At 46.5% G+C, this 19633-nt stretch overlaps 1 protein-coding gene across 1 annotated transcript in view; it reads left to right on the top strand.

Annotated features, from left to right (window-relative positions):
* The window catches only part of LOC311122831 (centrosomal protein of 170 kDa protein B-like), a gene marked incomplete at its 3' end in the record, with an annotated part of 34858 nt that extends 15383 nt beyond the window's left edge, over positions 1-19475 (top strand). Inside the window, exons 3-11 of the mRNA XM_084197146.1 lie at positions 11021-11134; positions 12261-12758; positions 12855-13855; positions 14062-14211; positions 14761-14878; positions 14965-16647; positions 17981-18209; positions 18771-18903; positions 19338-19475. Coding sequence (XP_084053272.1) covers positions 11021-11134; positions 12261-12758; positions 12855-13855; positions 14062-14211; positions 14761-14878; positions 14965-16647; positions 17981-18209; positions 18771-18903; positions 19338-19475 — 4064 coding nt within the window. The remainder of the gene's footprint in view (positions 1-11020; positions 11135-12260; positions 12759-12854; positions 13856-14061; positions 14212-14760; positions 14879-14964; positions 16648-17980; positions 18210-18770; positions 18904-19337) is intronic.
* Between the last annotated feature and the right edge of the window lie 158 nt (positions 19476-19633).

Raw genomic sequence — 19633 nt, 5'->3', positions numbered from 1 at the left:
AGAGGGACAATAGAGTGCTGAGTACCAGGCAGTTAGCAAGTTTGGTAGGCTACTAATGACGATCGGCAACATCAGAGCTTGGAGAAGCCTAGTTACCGTGACTAAACGGTCAAGTGGAATTTGACTGTGGTCATGACTCCTGACTGCCTGTGTGGCGGTAATACGTTCACCGTAACAGCCCTAGTATCAGACGATAATTAAACCGATATTCAATAAATAGGATGAAAAAAGGGAATTTCATGCTTATCTGAACACTTGCGGCCATTCTGATAATGTCCCCTGTAGCTCAGTTGGTAGAGCATGGCGCTTGCAACGCCAGGGTTGTGGGTTTGTTTCCCATGGGGGGGCCAGTATGAAAATGTATGCACTCACTAACTGTAAGTCGCTCTGGATAAGAGCATCTGCTAAATGACTAAAATGTAAATGTAAATTATTGCCACAATGTATGAAATCAACATTTGAAGCATAGTTAGTGGACAAATGCTCTTTTGGATGGCAATTTATGATAACTTAGTGTGGAAAAATTACACTTTTTATTTCCCCGCTGTAAATCAGTATATCGTCATATGTCGGTATCTGTAATTTTTGTCCCCAATAAAATCAAAATGTGTATCGGACCCGATAAAACATATTGGTCGGGCTCTACTTTAATATGATTTTCAGGGCAGTTATGTTCCTAAATCACTGAGGGATGTACTCTGTCTGATTTCAACCAGTGATATCTTATTTTGTATCTTTATTTTCAGATCTTGTAGAGATGTTCATTGTTCACACACACAGTCAGTACCTCTGGCAAATTGATAAGCATCTAAATAGCACAGGGAAATGGAAGGTTCAAAGCTGTCCTCTTTGAATGAGTTTCATTCACAGGGTCAAAACACACTGTTGGCTGAGCAATTTCCACACTACTCTCAAATAGTATCCATTAACAAGATGCAGACATGAACTTTACTTAACAAAAGTGCTCTTTATTCCAAATGAGTGGGGCACATTTTTACGCGCAGTTCACTGATCGCTTGATGTTTTCTCTTGAATTCTCATCATACTGTAAATAGCCTTGATGTCTTGAAGTTTGGATTTGGAATTTGGGTATGTCAGTTGAGGTTGTGTAATCCAGCCAAGCCTATTGATCATATGTTGTAACTCTTTATAAGCAGTACTGCTGTCTCACCCCACAATCTTTAAAACTGGATGTCATAGCTTCCATGACTGTAAGTTGATCAACCCTGTTGTATGACAGTAGAGTAAACCCAGCTGATCCCACTCTGTAATCCAGCTCATCCAAGCCCATTACCCAGCAGTGGAATGGAAGGATGGACCATCTCTAGTGGCTTTAACTACTGACAGTCACAAGGTTATGACATGCCAGACCTCCAGCCATTTTTATTTGTTTATTTGTTTATTTCACCTTTATTTAACCAGGTAAGCCAGTTGAGAACAAGTTCTCATTTACAACTGCGACCTGGCTAAGATAAAGCAAAGCAGTGCGATAAAAAACAACAACACAGAGTTACATATGGGGTAAACAAAACATAAAGTCAAAAATACAACAGAAAATATATATACAGTGTGTGCGAATGTAGTAAATTATGGAGGTAAGGCAATAAATGGGCCATAGTGCAAAATAGTTACAATTTCGTATTAACACTGGAATGATAGATGTGCAAAAGATGATGTGCAAATAGAGACACTGGGGTGCAAATTAGCAAAATAAATAACTATATGGGGATGAGGTAGTTGGATGGGCTAATTACAGATGGGCTGTGTACAGGTGCAGTGATCGGTAAGCTGCTCCGACAACTGACGCCTAAAGTTAGTGAGGGAGATAAGAGTCTCCAGCTTCAGAGATTTTTGCAGTTCGTTCCAGTCATTGGCAGCAGAGAACTGGAAGGAATGGCGGCCAAAGGAGGTGTTGGCTTTGGGGAGGACCAGTGAGATATACCTGCTGGAGGGCAGACTATGGGTGGGTGTTGCTATGGTGACCAGTGAGCTAAAATAAGACAGGGATTTACCTAGCAGTGATTTATAGATGACCTGGAGCCAGTGGGTTTGGCGACGAATATGTAGTGAGGGCCAGCCAACAAGAGCGTACAGATCACAATGGTGGGTAGTATATGGGGCTTTGGTGACAAAACAGATGGCACTGTGATAGACTACATCCAATTTGCTGAGTAGAGTGTTAGAGGCTATTTTGTAAATGACATCGCCGAAGTCAAGGATCGGTAGGATAGTCCGTTTTACGAGGGCATGTTTGACAGCATGAGTGAAGGAGGCTTTGTTGCGAAATAGGAAGCCGATTCTAGATCTAACTTTTGATTGGAGATGCTTAATGTGAGTCTGGAAGGAGAGTTTATAGTCTAACCAGACACCTAGGTATTTGTAGTTGTCCACATACTCTAGGTCAGACCCGCCGAGAGTAGTTAGTTGGGTGGGCGGGTGCAAGCAGCGTTCGGTTGAAGAGCATGCATTTAGTTTTACTAGTGTTTAAGAGCAGTTGGAGGCTACGGAAGGAGTGTTGTATGGCGTTGAAGCTCGTTTGGAGGTTTGTTAACACAGTGTCCAATGAAGGGCCAGATGTATACAAAATGGTGTTGTCCGCATAGAGGTGGATCCGATCATCAACAGCAGCAAGAGCAACATCATTGATATACACAGAGAATAGAGTCGGCCCGAGAATTGAACCCTGTGGCACCCCCATAGAGACTGCCAGAGGTCCAGACAACAGGCCCTCCGATTTGACACATTGAACTCTATCTGAGAAGTAGTTGGTGAACCAGGCAAGGCAGTCATTTGAGAAACCAAGGCTATTTAGTGTGCCAATAAGAATGCGGTGGTTGACAGAGTCGTAAGCCTTGGCCAGGTCAATGAAGACGGCTGTGCATTACTGTCTTTTATCGATCGTGGTTATAATATCGTTTAGGACCTTGAGCGTGGCTGAGGTGCACCCATGACCAGCACGGAAACCGGATTGCATAGCGGAGAAGGTACGGTGGGATTCAAAATGGTCAGTGATCTGTTTGTTAACTTGGCTTTCAAAAACTTTCGAAAGGCAGGGCAGGATGGATATAGGTCTGTAACAGTTTTGATCTAGTGTCACCCCCTTTGAAGAGGGGGATGACTGCGGCAGCTTTCCAATCTCTGGGGATCTCAGAAAGAGAGGTTACAAAAGAGAGGTTGAACAGGCTAGTAATAGGGGTTGCGACAATTTCGGCTGCTAATTTTAGAAAGAAAGGGTCCAGATTGTCTAGCCCAGCTGATTTGTAGGGGTCCAGATTTTTCAGCTCTTTCAGAACATCAGCTGTCTGAATTTGTGTAAAGGAGAAGGGGGGGCAAGTTGCAGCGGAGGGTGCAGAGCTGGTGGCCGAGGTAGTGGTAGCCAGGTGGAAAGCATGGCCAGCCGTAGCAAAATGCTTGTTGAAATTCTCGATTATTGTAGATTTATTGGTGGTGACAGTGTTTCCAAGCCTCAGTGCAGTGGGCAGTTGGGAGGAGGTGCTCTTATTCTCCATGGACTTTACAGTGTCCCAAAACTTTTTGGAGTTAGTGCTACAGGATGCACATTTCTGTTTGATAAAGCTAGCCTTTGCTTTCCTAACTGATTGTGTATATTGGTTCCTGACTATCTTGAAAACTTGCATATCGCGGGGGCTGTTCGATGCTAATGCAGCACGCCACAGGATGTTTTTGTGCTGGTCAAGGGCATTCAAGTCTGAGGAGAACCAGGGGCTATATCTGTTCTTAGTTCTGAATTTTTTGAATGGGGCATGCTTATTTAAGATTGAGAGGAAAGCACTTTTAAAGAACAACCAGGCATCCTCTACTGACGGAATGAGGTCAATATCCATCCAGGATACCTGGGCCAGGTCAATTAGAAAGGCCTGCTCACTAAAGTGTTTTAGGGAGCGTTTGACAGTGATGAGGGGTGGTCGTTTGACCGCGGACCCATTACGGACGCAGGCAATAAGGCAGTGATCGCTGAGATCCTGGTTGAAGACAGCGGAGGTGTATTTAGAGGGTAAATTTGTCAGGATGATATCTATGAGGGTGCCCATGTTTACGGATTTTGGGTTGTACCTGGTAGGTTCGTTGATAATTTGTGTGAGATTTAGGGCATCTAGTTTAGATTGTAGGATGGTCGGGGTGTTAAGCATATCCCAGTTTAGGTCACCAAGCAGTACGAACTCTGAGGATAGATGGGGGGCAATCAGTTCACATATGGTGTCCAGGGCACAGCTCGGGGCTGAGGGGGGTCTGTAGTAAGCGGCAACAGTGAGAGACTTATTTCTGGAAAGGTGGATTTTTAGAAGTAGAAGCTCAAACTGTTTGGGCACAGACCAGGATAGTATGATAGAGCTCTGCAGGCTATCTCTACAGTAGATTGCAACCCCACCCCCTTTGGCAGTTCTATCGAGACGGAAAATGTTGTAGTTGGGGATGGACATTTCTGAATTCTTGGTGGCCTTCCTAAGCCAGGATTCAGACACTGCTAGAACATCAGGGTTGGCGGTGTGTGCTAACGCAGTGAATAACTCAAACTTAGGGAGGAGGCTTCGGATGTAAACGTGCAAAAAACCAAGGCTTTTACGGTTACAGAAGTCAACAAATGATAACGCCTGGGGAGTAGGAGTGATACTGGGGGCTACAGGGCCTGGGTTAACCTCTACAACACCAGAGGAACAGAGGAGGAGTAGAATAAGGATACGGCTAAAGGCTTTAAGAACTGGTCTTCTAGTGCGTTGGGTACAGAGAAAAAAGGGGGCAGATTTCCGGGCGTTGTAGAATAGATTCAGGGCATTATGTACAGACAAGGATATGAGTACAGTGGAGGTAAACCTAAGCGTTGGGTAACAATGAAAGAGAGAGCATCACTGGAGGCACCGATTGAGTCGGTCTCTGCGTGTATGGGGGGTGGGACAAAGGAGCTGTCTAAGGCAGGTTGAGCTGGGCTGGGGGCTCTACAGTGAAATAGTACATTAAGAAATAACCGAAACAGCAATAAGCAAGGCATATTGACATGGGAGAGAGGCATAAAGCAATCATAGATGGTATTCGACAGAGCTAAGACAACAGCTGGTAATGGCGACAAAGTTTGGGCTGAGGCTAAACATAGACAGGATGCGGTACCGTAAAAAGGAACAGTACAGCAGGCATCAGCTGTATAGCTGAGTTATCTTAAGGTCCGGTGAACACCAATAGGAGAGTTCGGAGGTAGTTTGGGGGCTGCTACAGCACTGGCGAGCAAGAGGCCCGGCTTGCGTGTGCTAGTGGGCCCGGGCTAGCAGATGGATCTTCGTGGTCGACGTCGTAACGGGAAGCCTGTTGAAACCACATCAGACGATTTCGTCGGCAAACCAGTCGTGTTGGATCGGCGGGACTCCGTGTCAACACTAGGTCACGTCCGGTTGACAGAGAGGTAGATAGCCGGGAGATAGGCCTGGCTCGAGGCTAGCTCAAGGCTAACTGGTGCTTGCTAAGGGGCAATGGTAATTAGCCAACGACAACAGCCATTTGGTTGCAGCTAGCTGGTTGCGATGATCCGGCGCTAGTGTCCAGTGATTCCGTCAGAAAATCCGATATGCTCTGGGTCGATAGCACGCTGTGCAGACTGGCCGACAAATTGTCCAGGCTAGAGCTGGCTGGTGGGTAGTGCAGGCCACGGACAATGGTGAAGACGCTAACGGTGGCTAATAGCAAGTAGCCATTCGGTTGCAGCTAGACTAGTTTCAGCTTAAGGTTCTTGATAAAAGTTATAAAGAAATAATAGAATCCTTTCCACGTTGGGTGAGGCGGAAAAAAATATAAAAACGGGCTATTTACACGACCGCACTGCTACGCCATTTTGGAATAATCTGAACCAATACAATAGAATACATTCAGCTTCCTCCTCTCCCACTCTGCCTATATGTGATGTATGTGATGGGTTAATGTAGCTGCTGACTGACTCCTTATTTCCTCCTGAAGCAGCTGGACTGTTGAGGTGACCACAGTGTCCGGGTCCCCACAGGCCACACCCTGTTGACAGTCCAGGGACTTCACACTGTGAGGCTCAGAGATGTCTGTTTTTCCTGAAGCCTTACAGGGTGTGGACTGTGGAGTCTGTCTTCTCCTTCTGCTGTCTGTAAAGCAGCAGGAGGAGAAAGAACCTGCTGGCTCTCTGAGTGTACAGTAGGCCAGGATGTGACCCTGTCTGGCCTACTGTAGTCTACCCTGACAGGCCATGTACTTTATATTTTTGTTCAGTATATATTAAAGGCAACATGTAAAGGGTTGGTCCCATGTTTCATGAGCTGAAATAAAATATCCCAGAAATGTTCCATACACAGTTTTGTTTACATGCCTGTTAGTGAGAATGTCTCCTTTGCTAAGATAATCCATCCATCTGACAGGTGTGGCATATCAAGAAGCTGATTTAACAGCATGATCATTACACAGGTGCACCTTGTGCTGGGGACAGTAAAAGGCCACTCTAAAATGTGCAGTTTTGTCATACAACACAGTGCCACAGATGTCTCAAGTTTTGAGGGAGCGTGCAATTGGCATGCTGACTGCAGGAATGTCCACCAGAGCTATTGCCAGAGAATTTAATATTAATTTCTCTACCATAAGCTGCCCACAATGTAGTTTTAGAGAATTTGGCAGTACGTCCAACCAACCTCACAACCGCAGACCACGTGTAACCACGCCAGCCCAGGACCTCCACATCCGGCTTCTTCACCTGTGGGAATGTCTGAGACCAGCCACCCGAACAGCTGATGAAACTGTGGGTTTGCGCAACCAAATAACTTCTGAACAAACTCTCAGAAACCATCTCAGGGAAGCTCATCTGCGTGCTCGTCGTCCTCACCAGGGTATTGACCTGACTGCAGATCAGCGTCGTAACCGACTTCAGTGTGCAAATTCTCACCTTCGATGGCCACTGGCACGCTGGAGAAGTGTGCTCTTCACGGATGAATTCCGGTTTCAACTGTACCGGGAAGATGGCAGACAGTGTATGGCGTTGTGTGGGGTCGAACTGTTTGCTGATGTCAACGTTGTGAACAGAGTGCCCCATGGTGGCGGTGGGGTTATGGTATGGGCAGGCATAAGCTACGGACAATGGACACAATTGCATGTTATTGATGGCGATTTGAATGCACAGAGATACCGTGATGAGATCCTGAGGCCCATTGTCGTGCCATTCATCACCTCATGTTTCAGCATGATAATGCACGGCCCCATGTCGCCAGGATCTGCGCACAATTCCTGGAAGCTGAAAATGTCCCAGTTCTTCCATGGCCTGCATACTCACCAGACATGTCACCCATTGAGCATGTTTGGGATGCTTAGGATTGACGTGTATGAGAGCGTGTTCCAGTTCCCGCCAATATCCAGCAACTTCGCAAAGCCATTGAAGAGGAGTGGGACAACATTCCACAGGCCACAATCAACAGCCTGATCAACTCTATGCAAAGGAGATGTCGCGCTGCATAATGCAAATGGTGGTCACACCAGATACTGACTGGTTTTCTGATCCACGCCCTACTTTTTTTTTTTTTAAGGTATCTGTGACCAACCGATGCATGTCTGTATTCCCAGTCTTGAAATCCATAGATTAGGGCCTAATGAATTTATTTAAATTGACTGATTTCCTTATATGAACTGTAACTAAGTAAAATCTTTGAAATTGTTGCATGTTGCGTTTATATTTTTGTTCAGTGTAGAACATAATGTAGAAATGTATCCTTATGGTTTCCACGGCCTAAGAAGAGCGCTGGATTTAAAGTTCATTTTCATGTCTTTCATTAGTGGCTTCATCATTCCTGATACACACCAACATAGAAAAGCTTAAATTTTCTCAGTGCAGCACTAGAGAGAGTCCACAAGCCATTTTAGGTTGTGTCATCCATCCTGTGTAGCTAGAAATGAAGCATTGGGTAAGCCAAATGGAATTAGTGACATGCCCTTCTGTTCCCCTCCCTCCCTCTGTTGATGTCTTATTGTGTGTCCTGGGCAACAGCACTTTGGAGTTGTAGTGCTTTAGTTTATTTAGGCCAGTGTGAGAGCCCTAATGTGGCTGTTTTGTTTTCATAGACACCAGGCATGTGGATAATCTGATTTATGCCATATAACCTAGCGTCCCGGGCTGGCCAGCCAGCTGTTAGACATCATCACAGCAATGAGGGTGACAGGAAATCTGCCATAGTGCCCTTATTGGTCAATTGTAGGGGATAAAAACAGATTAATATGGTTTGTTAGAGCCATTTTATATGAAAGAAAATGTAAAGAAGATATTTTGGTTTATTTGTTATTGAATATAAACGTATAGAAATTGTGTAGAAATGCTTATTATTTTATAGAATTGTATGGAAACTGAGCTTTATGCTAATTATGTATATTGATATCCTTTTATGGTATACTGACACATGGTGGTCACGTGTGGTTTACCTATAGAATAGCATAAAGCAGTGTTTCCCAAACTCGATCCTAGGGACCCAAGGGGTGCACATTTAGTTTTTTGCCTTAACACTACACAGCTGATTCAAATTATAAAAATTTGATTAGTTTATTATTTGAATCAGCTGTGTAGTGCTAGGGCAAAAACCAAAACGTGCACCCCTTGGGATCCCGAGGACCGAGTTTGGGAAACCCTGGCATATTATGGTTAAGATGGCGTCATTAGTTGAACTCATTAGGACAGGTGATGGACCTGATAGAAGACTCATTGTAGAGTAACACTTTTCTACCTTTTTCTTTTGGATTACATTTTCCTGTTGTTACTTATCATGTAGTACTTTGGGATTTTACCTTTTTACCATTTATCACTTCGAACCTGTCAAACCTTGTCTGGATTACAATGCTTTCTTTTACCACTTACCAACCTGGAATCTGTGTTGCAATCAATGAACATTTGTGAGCAATAAATATCATTTAACTACATCAGCAACCTTTCAGCTCGTACAGTGAGGGAAAAAAGTATTTGATCCCCTGCTGATTTTGTATGTTTGCCCACTGACAAAGACATGATCAGTCTATAATTTTAATGGTAGGTTTATTTGAACAGTGAGAGACAGAATAACAACAAAAAAATCCAGAAAAACGCATGTCAAAAATGTTATAAATTGATTTGCATTTTAATGAGGGAAATAAGTATTTGACCCCTCTGCAAAACATGACTTAGTACTTGGTGGCAAAACCCTTGTTGGCAATCACAGAGGACAGACGTTTCTTGTAGTTTCCCACCAGGTTTGCACACATCTCAGGAGGGATTTTGTTCCACTCCTCTTTGCAGATCTTCTCCAAGTCATTAAGGTTTCAAGGCTGACGTTTGGCAACTCAAACCTTCAGCTCCCTCCACAGATTGGGATGGGATTAAGGTCTGGAGACTGGCTAGGCCACTCCAGGACCTTAATGTGCTTCTTCTTGAGCCACTCCTTTGTTGCCTTGGCCGTGTGTTTTGGGTCATTGTCATGCTGGAATACCCATCCACGACCCATTTTCAATGCCCTGGCTGAGGGAAGGAGGTTCTCACCCAAGATTTGACAGTACATGGCCCCGTCCATCGTCCCTTTGATGCGGTGAAGTTGTCCTGTCCCCTTAGCAGAAAAACACCCCCAAAGCATCATGTTTCCACCACCATGTTTGACGGTGGGGATGGTGTTCTTGGTGTCATAGGCAGCATTCCTCCTCCTCCAAACACGGCGAGTTGAGTTGATGCCAAAGAGCTCGATTTTGGTCTCATCTGACCACAACACTTTCACCCAGTTCTCCTCTGAATCATTCAGATGTTCATTGGCAAACTTCAGACGGCCCTGTATATGTGCTTTCTTGAGCAGGGGGACCTTGCGGGTGCTGCAGGATTTCAGTCCTTCACGGCGTAGTGTGTTACCAATTGTTTTCTTGGTGACTATGGTCCCAGCTGCCTTGAGATCATTGACAAGATCCTCCCGTGTAGTTCTGGGCTGATTCCTCACCGTTCTCATGATCATTGCAACTCCACGAGGTGAGATTTTGCATGGAGCCCCAGGCCGAGGGAGATTGACAGTTCTTTGGTCTTGGCCATGGTGGAGAGTTTGGAATCTGATTGATTGATTGCTTCTGTGGACAGGTGTCTTTTATAAAGGTAACAAACTGATATTAGGAGCACTCCCTTTAAGAGTGTGCTCCTAATCTCAGCTCGTTACCTGTATAAAAGACACCTGGGAGCCAGAAATCTTTCTGATTGAGAGGGGGTCAAATACTTATTTCCCTCATTAAAATGCAAATCAATTTATAACATTTTTGACATGTGTTTTTCTGGATTTTGTTGTTGTTATTCTGTCTCTCACTGTTCAAATAATCCTACCATTAAAATGATAGACTGATCATTTCTTTGTCAATGGGCAAACGTACAAAATCAGCAGGGGATCAAATACTTTTTTCCCTCACTGTATATGGAAACGCGTATGGAACCAACCTGTATTTTGGTGTCTATAGAAGTGGCCTTTTAGAATCTAGGGACCACCACTAATGGATCAGCCATGATAATGTATGTATGCATTCAAGCAGGACAGCAGCAAGTACTGTATGACCAAATACTGTAGATGGAAGGTTATCAGTTTGTCTCAATGTTCTGCTCTGGAGAGATGAGTCATCATAAACTCAGCAGGCCAGTGATGTTGTTTGAAAAGTGTTTCCTCCCTTTAGTGAAGATTAGGATTACCATGTCCACTCTCATTCTCCTCCCAGGAGGATTATGTATTGTGTATCACATGACCTCGTTTATAACGCCAGGCCCCTCTACCTGCTTTGTCAATGGCTGATTCTTATCAAAGTTATTAAATTATGATGAAACATTTTAGTAGGACAAAATGCACAATGTTATCCCTAATAGTATCCACTGCGACTGTGTTACGCTTTTTTGGAATGTTTCAATGTAAAGCTTTACTTCAAACCCAGACATTATGGTGTTTGCAATAATTCTACCATGACTAAATCTTTCAGTTGCTGCTGTACTAACTCTGTTCCCTCTCTCTGTCCATGTATCTGCTTGCGTGTCTGTTAGTGGCCAGTGAGGCTCCAGTGTCCAGGCCCACTCCTCTGTATGGACAGCCGTCGTGGTGGGGGGAGGATGATGCTGAACACAGTGAAGGACAGCGGCCAGACGAGGACCCTGCAGGTCTGGAACAAACACTACTCTACTATTACTATACTATCAATTCATATGTTTCTCTGGATATGTGAGAGTGAGCGTGTCACTATGAAAGAGGCCTGGCACTTCAATATTGTTATTAGCTGTGCTGACTCATAAAGGTTACACCCATTGTATTTGATTAGAGTGACAAATATAACACTTTGTTATGCATCACACCAAAGGTTTTCAATGCATCCATTGAGAGATGGATGGTGTTTAGCTCAGTAGTGCCTCAGTAGTGACCAGGAGCTGCCAGTGTCACACTAAGCCAGGTTGGTCCAGGGCCATGCCAGGCCAGCGGGCAGTGCCTCGTGATGGATTACCCCTGTAAGCCCAGGGTACAGGGTGGAGGAGGGAGGGTGACTGTTAGCCTCATGCTGCCCACTCTCCTTTGGACTCCAAGCTCCCACAGTTACATTTCTTCACGCCCAGCTGGCCTGGCACCCATTGATTGGCTAATGTATTTGTATGTTTGCTTAGTCAAGCCATCTTGTTATTTGTGGCTCCAGATTTATAGGGAATACTTGGCAGACTGAGTTTTTCCGTGATTTGTTTTCCTTGACTGTTGTAGTATGTCACAGTTGTTATTTCTCCCCAGTAATATTTCATTAGAGTAGTGTCTGTGATTCCTTCCCTTACCCACCTCATACTGCATGTCCTTTGTGCCTGCAGTTGACAATAGGGTTGGGAATTGCCAGGGACCTCACAATACGTTATTATCACGATACTTAGGTGCCATTATGATGTGTACTGCGTTTCTCATGATTCTCACAATTCTGTGTATTGTCGATTCGATATTGCGATTTGATGTTCCAAAAATATTGCTCACTATATGTCTGCTGCAGAGAGACGAGAGAGCATGAGAAAATGAGTTTTGATCAGTCGGGGAAATAAAAGTGCGAGTTTTGGCGCCTACTAGCGCTAGCTAACGCTAATGATTAAAAAAAAATCTATACTTTGAGTCAAATATCGATATGATATCGTCCAAAATAATATTGCTATATGTAACTGTATCGATTCCCCCCCCCCCCCATCACTAGTTTACAGTATTGGTCTATATAGTATTGATCTATATTGTCCTGCTGTCTTCCCCCTGTGTCTGCCCCCACAGAGAATACTAAAGAGAGCTACAGACAGGAGGTCAACGGCTCCCTGTCAGACAGCCAGGCCAAGTCCATCTACTCATACCACAGGGAGCCCAGCTACTTTGAGATCCCCACCAAGGAGTTCCAGCAGCGGGAGCTCCGTGAGGTTCCCACTAAGGACACTGATCCCCCTGCTGTCCCTGTCCCTGTTCTCCCCCCAGCCCCCAACTCCACCCCCACACCCCCTGTGGTGCAGAGCCACGCCTCCTTCACCATCGAGTTTGACGAATGCACGCCGGGCAAAGTCAAGATCAAGGACCATGTGACCAAGTTCTCCTTCCGCCAGCAACGCAAGCTCCCGGGTAAGGAGGCGGTCACCACACCCACTGAGGTGATGTCAGCTGAGAGCAAGGTGGCTGATTGGCTGGTCCAAAGCGACGTGAGCATGATCCGGAGGTGGTCTCGGACAGAGGACATGTTCAGCACCAACAGTGACCTGCCCATCTACAACAAGGCTTCCACAGGTGAGTGACTCAATGATTTATACACTGAATCCAATGTTACTATCCACTGTTACTGTCAGAGCTTTCAAGCTAACATGTTTCTGTATTTATCATCAGGCCATCACCATGAGGATGGGACTCGGGGCAACTCTGAGGATCCTGTTGTGAACGGGAAGCAGGTTATCCAGTCAAAGCCACCGATGGGGCCTCACACGTCTCTACCAACCCAGCTGTCCCCCCCTCGACCCTTCACCCCCCCTGACTCAGAGGAGCTTCTGTCCAGCTCCCCTCCAGAGTCTCACTCCCCTCCTCAGAGCCAGGGCAAAGCAGACCCCAAGAAAGTCTTCGTCATCGAGTTCTTTGATGACAATCCACGCAAGAAGCGTTCACAGACCTTCACCAACAACACAGTCCAGCCCGACAGCCCGGCACTCAGGAACAAGCTGGAGAGGAAGTTGGGCCCCAGCACCCCCACCCAGCAGTATACCATCCCCCTGAAGGGCCCGGGCTCTGGAGGCCCCCAGAGGGCCGGCTCCCTGAGGCGGGAGAAGACGGAAGATCGGATCAATACTAGCTTCTCCTCCCCCTCCTCCTCCATACAGCCCAGGCCCTTTAGAAGTGTGGGCCGCAGGTCCAAACTTTCCCAGGACTTCACTGCTGAGTTCCTGAGGGAGTCCAGACAGGAGACTAGACCAAGCATGAACACAACCTGGGAGAGGAAGACTTCACCTGTGTCTCCTACCACCAGCCCACCACCAACAGAAATGGCAGCAGTGCCCCACTCCCACCAGACCCCACCAAGTCCCCCTCAGCCCCCTGTCCCATACCTGACTCAGACCTCCACCGTCAACCAGCCTGTGCCCCTGAAAGCCCCTCTAATGTCCCTGGCCAACCACACCATGGAGGCCGCACGGAGCCTGGAGGCCGCACGGAGCCTGGAGGCCGCACGGAGCCTGGAGGCCGCACAGAGCCTGGAGGCCACATTTACCATGGAGGTCGGAAGCCCCAGAAGCTTGGGGAACGAGGAGGATGATGCCTTGAGTGAAGCAGGCACCTACACCATTGAGACAGAGGTCCAGGATGAAGAGCTGGTGGAGGCACGCAGCAAGATAAACCAGGCAAGTCTCTTTGCCTTACTCTCTGTAGTAGTCTTATCTCTCCAAGTTTGTTTTAATATCACACCTTGTCATGCTATAAGCTTCAGCCTGAGATAACCTGCCTTGTCAAGTATCCAACAGCCATGCTATCTAACAAAAGCCCCCATGAGCCTCCAGCCCTGTAGCGACAGCATTCACACTCACACATCATGCTTTGTTTCTGACAGGTGTTTGGTGTTGTTGAGGGGCCAGAGCAGCCCAGCCACATTGAAGCAGCAGCATATAAGCCTGTTAAGGCTCAGGACAGGGAGGAGCATAGGGAGAGTAGCTCTGTGGATATAAGTCCAGCTCCAGGGCAAGGACAGAATCTGCTGCAGGTAAACCCCCAGCTGGCCTCAGTGTGGTGACAGATTCCCAGAGTTAACGCAATTTTAAAAAACAATCAATCAGTCAATTAATTAATCAGTCAATCAATTAATCTGCTGGGTCAATAAGCTTTTCGAGTTGGGAAGCACAAATCTGCATGTTTTGGTCTCTTGATTCTCAATGGTTTCTCCTCATCTCCCTCGCAGATATCGTGTAGTCTCTATTGGTTTCTGGGGGTGTTGTTGTTGTAGTTCTTTACTTCCTGCTGGGTTTGGGTGTGACCAACTGGTTTTCTCTGGTGGTGTCCTTGGTTTCTATCTGAGGAATAGGAATGGGTTTGTGGCGGTTGGAATGTTTTTGTTGTCATAAAGTGTCATTTTCAGATATAAAAAATATCCCAACATCCCAAGCTGTAAAAGTGTCTATTCGCCTAATAGATTTTTCAATCATAGAATATAATTTCTTGAACGGGATTGTGTTATTTTTCCTCCTATTGTAAGCGTTATTGTGTTTACTGACTGCTGTTGAGACGTGAATAACTAGAGTGATCCTTCGTGCAGTTGTCTGGTGGCTCTAAGTGGGTGTCTCGCTGGGCCAGCCTGGCAGACAGCTACACAGACTCTGGCCCCACCTCAGGCCTCTTCGACATCCCCTCACAGATTGAGCTGTCAGGAGGAGGTAAGACATGGGAATTTGCACAGAATTTGAAGTTATAGTCCTGATTATCAACTTCATAAAAAATGCATCCTTCTGTTTCCATTCAGTTGGTGGGAGGACCGGCTATCAGGCGATGCTCAGTCGGAATGTCAAAAGTGTGGAATCGAAAGGCCAGAGTTCCAGAACACGGCGGATTCTGCCTCAGGCACCATTGATGGAGAAGAATGAGACTCCAACTCCCAGCATTCTAATCCATCAGGACACTTACTCTACCTATGATATCAGAGAGAAGAGCTCCAGAACCCCCTGCCCACAGGAGGGCCACAACCTGTATGTACAGGACGACCTGGACCCAGACAGCCTGAGTGATGCCAGTAAGTCAGACGACGGCTCCATTGTGGAGCAGAGGACGACGCCCACACCAGAGACAACAGACAAGAGTTTATCTCAGAACAGAGAAGAGGAGAGGCCCAGACTCCCAGCCAAGTCTACATCATTCTACATTGACTCTGAGGAGCGGGGATCCAGACCCAATACGCCCAAGACTGAGAGAAAACAACCACCTCCTCACAATACACCACAGTTCTCTACAGCCACCCTGACCAAACAACGGGGTGGACAGGACTCACAGAAGACTGTGAAGCCCAACTCATCAGCTTCCAACCTGGACTACCAGGGCAGAGTCAGCCCTCAGCCCAAGGAGATCTCAGTGTCTCTGGTCAGGCAGGAGAGCTTCACTAAGGACCAGCCAAGTGATGCTACACAGGTCACCAAACTCCCCCACATCTCCAGCCAGCCTGCTCTGAATGACCCAGACCCTGCTGAGGTGTTCCAGGGTATCTGCAGCCAGGACACCCACTCCTACCTCAAGGAGACTGAGGACGCTCTGGCTGCCCTGGAGGCCAAGCTCCAGGCCCAGACTGACGTAGCTCCCCGCCCCATAGATGACGCTCTGTCTGGTGAGTCTGACATGGACTCAGCCAGCACCGCCAGCCAGCACAGCAACCAAACTGCCCCCAAGACCGGATCCAAGAAGCCCTCTATCACCTGTGGCCTTCAGAGGGAGAGGTCCTCTGCCAGCTCCTTCACCCAGGAGTCCATCCGCCAGCCATCAGCCCATGGTCGCCTGTCAGAGAAGCGGTGGTCTCAGGGAGCGGACAGCAGCAGTAAGCCTGAACCAGGCAGGAGGCTGGGGATGAGACGCAGTGTGGGAAAACATGGCTCCATGGACCTTAGTGATGACCCCCAGAGCTCCAGCTTACCCTACTGGCCTGACACCATCTCCTCAGACCAGGAGGGCTCCCGGCCCACTGCACGCAAGAAGTACACCGCCCCCCTGCAAAAGGAGGATTCTTCTAAGTCCTCCAAAGTGGCCCAGGCCCTGAGCCGCTCCAACAGCATGTATGCCCCAAGGCCTACTAGAGCCTCCATGCTTCGCCGGGCTCGCCTGGGCGAGGCGTCCGACAACGAAGGCACAGAGACGGACAGGATCTCCCAGGAGGCCAGCAGGACCACCAAGGCCTCCCAGGACAGTAAGAAGCAGCTCTCCAGGCTGGACATGCTGGCTCTGCCCCGGAAGAGGACCAGCTCCTTCACCACTCCCAGTGATACAGAGTCCTCCGCACCCAGGACAGGCTTCTCCAACCGCAGCACAGAGTCCAACAGCGGCTCTGGCCGTAAGGCCTCCGTCGCCGGGCCCAGCTCTAAGCCTGCGCTAGGCAGGGCCTCTGGAGCTCCCGGCAAGCCCATCACCCGCTCCAGCAGTGCCAAATACACCAGCAGCACAGCCAGTGAGTTACACACACAGTCTCCTCTTTGTAATGTTATATCATATTTTGCAGTCTCTTGACAAAGAGATCATTACAGGTGGAAAAATATGTCTTAATAAGTGTTTAAATATGTCCCAGCCAATCTTGAAATGCTACAGAAATGTAATGAAACATAAAAATGACAACTTCTGGATTGGAAGCATCACAATTTAGGTCTGCATAAAGGAGGCCAGTCCTATTAATGATCTGGATGAATTGGTTTAAGTGAGTTTGAAACAATTAGTTCAACTAACAAGTTACAAGGGGGCAAGCCGAGGTTGTATTCTTCTGGAGATTGGTTTCATAAGCCATTGTTTAAAGGTCCCTGACCTTTGGCTTTGTAATAAGGACCTTCACTAACAACACTTATGCTGTATTGCTATATAACACCTTCAATAATTTCCTCTAGGGGCAATTTCACGGTAACAGAATGATCATGAGATGCCGATTCTTCACTTTAAAATGTATGCATAACAAAAACCAATGATTGCGAAGTTAAACAAACCATACAACTCTATGCACAAGGATGACTTTTAACAATTTCCACTGAAAGTTTTACAAAAACACATTTAGTTGAAGAACAGTGCAGATGCAAAGTTTGGTAACAGGGGGCCTCCCAAGTGGCGCAGCGGTCTAAGGCACTGCATTGCAGTGCTTGAGGTGTCAATACAGACCCGGGTTCGATCCCAGGCTGTGTCACAGCCAGCCGTGACCGGGAGACCAATGAGTCAGCGCACAATTTGACATAGCTTTTAAAGTGTCAGCATCACTCTACCGTGGAATGTCCTCTAGAATACCTGTGGTGAAAGGTGATACCATCTGCACAATGTTCTCATAATCATTATTTAATGTTCAATCATGATAACATGACTGTCTAGAAAATATTGTGAGAATAAGGTGGGTCAAATGTCGAATAACGTACGTACACTATCCTTTTGAGCGATAATAATTACATTTTTCTTTACTTTGTGACTTCTTCTATGGTCTTCAACAACATTACTATTTTTTACAGTAGCCGTTACTATTGTTGGGTTGAGTGCTCATTTCAGGTTGTGAATGTTTTTGAATAAAATAAAATCCTAATGAATAACATATACAGAAATATTTTGGTTGTGATCTTGCATCAGTACATTTACCATCTGAATGAGCACTTCTACAAAACCCTTCTGTATGGGTCTCTGGGGTATATTTGGGTATTATGGGATATGTGGGGTTTGTAGTTTTTTTGCGGTGTCCTTTTCATGGTGTCTCTCTGTTTTTACCTGCCTTCCTTCTCCTAATCTCAACACCGTTCAAACCAATTCATGGCTCCAAGGCTCCAGACGACGACAGAAAGGCTCTGACTACACCTCCACCTCGGAGGAGGAGTATGACTCTGGTAACCAGAGTACCCCTAAACACAAACGCTCCCAGACCCCCTCAGCCTCCCGCTCCCAGCCCCTCATCCCCCCGCGCCCCAAACCTCACTTAAGAGACTCGGACCAGGAGAGTCACGAGGGAGACGCCTACCAGAACTGGTCCTCCCACAGTGCTGAGATAGCAAAGTGAGTTGAGATAGCAGGTGGACAGCCAGGGCCGGCTCCAGTCATAAGCGGTCGCTTAGGGCCCCAGACCTTTTGTATTTATTTTTAGGATCTCAGTCGACATCTCAACTTACTTTTGAGAGTTAGAATAGTACAATGCACAAGGTGCAAGTTCGAAATTTGGTTGTGCATCAGCATTTTTTCTCTTGTTATGTCAGTCATTAGCAGTCACTCAATGATGACTAGCAATTCTTTGATTGGTAAGTTAGTCTAGCAAGCTAGCTATACCTTTAGTAATCATGGCCAAATACCGACCAGGCACGCAGGGCACGTGCCCAGGGACCCTGACCTCCAGGGGGCCCCCATGGATTTTGTTAGTCACTCTCACTCAGATATAATTAGCATGGCATAAGTCATGGCAAAATGTATAGAATTGCAGGAAATAGGCTGTAAGAATGCGCAAAAAAATCTCTGCCCCATGGCAAAATGTGTAAAACTTGCTTCAGAACTGCAAAACTTCAATTTTTCGCTCTTGGAGGAGTGCCTGAGGTGTCCCTATGTTGGTCTGTTCTCCCCTTCTAGACTGAGTCAGGACCTGGCTAAAGATCTGGCCATCTTGGCCAGGGAGATCCATGACGTGGCTGGTGATGCTGATCCTCAGAGCTCTTCTGGAGTGGCCAACACACCTGCTTCTACCATGACCGCCCGGGACGAGGTATGTGAACCACACTGCCTAGTCACACACTTATGGGCCTAATGAAGAGCTTTTCAATTTAAATATTTTCTTTAGCACCCAATACAGTATATCCTTTCCTGTCTTCACTGATTCATGTTATAATGGCTGGAGAAGACATACACAACCTATAAACCAAGAGTTTTCATTCACTCCATGCTATCAGACAGCACAGTCATCTCCTCAGGCTGCCCAGCCTTCTCAGGTGCAGATTTATCAGTTCACTCTCACAACAACATTTAAATTGGTTGCTCTCACATCTGTGACCAATGCAAAACATTCCACTGTCATTAATGGGGTTATATCCATGGATTCATCTTGATCGCTGTTTCTTACCATATCTGCTACCTTATGATTGGCACATAATAATAACCACCCTTAACTGTTGAGAGTGTCTGGCTCTTGTTGTATTGCAGTTGGTCCATCCTATTCCTAAAGCTGGTGTGAACTACCAGAGAGCTCCCCCTGGTTCACCTGCTACCGGGGACCCCGACCAGACAATGATGAATGACCAGGAACACAACTCTGAGCACAGAGGATGGAACCAGGAAGAGGTTAGACAATAACATTGTTCATGCCGCTTCAATCCATTTTGAGAATTACAATTTTTACAAATAGATTCTCTTGATAAGTTGCTCTTTAGCCCAACTGTGTTCAGCCTTGTCTTTGTGAAGTGGAGAGCTGACTGAATGTATTTGTCTATGATCTCTCT

The sequence above is a fragment of the Coregonus lavaretus genome (genome assembly GCF_964263955.1).
Source record: "Coregonus lavaretus genome assembly, contig: HAP1_SCAFFOLD_2164, whole genome shotgun sequence".
Classification (NCBI taxonomy): Eukaryota; Metazoa; Chordata; class Actinopteri; order Salmoniformes; family Salmonidae; genus Coregonus; species Coregonus lavaretus.
This window is presented reverse-complemented; position numbering and strand designations above follow the sequence as displayed.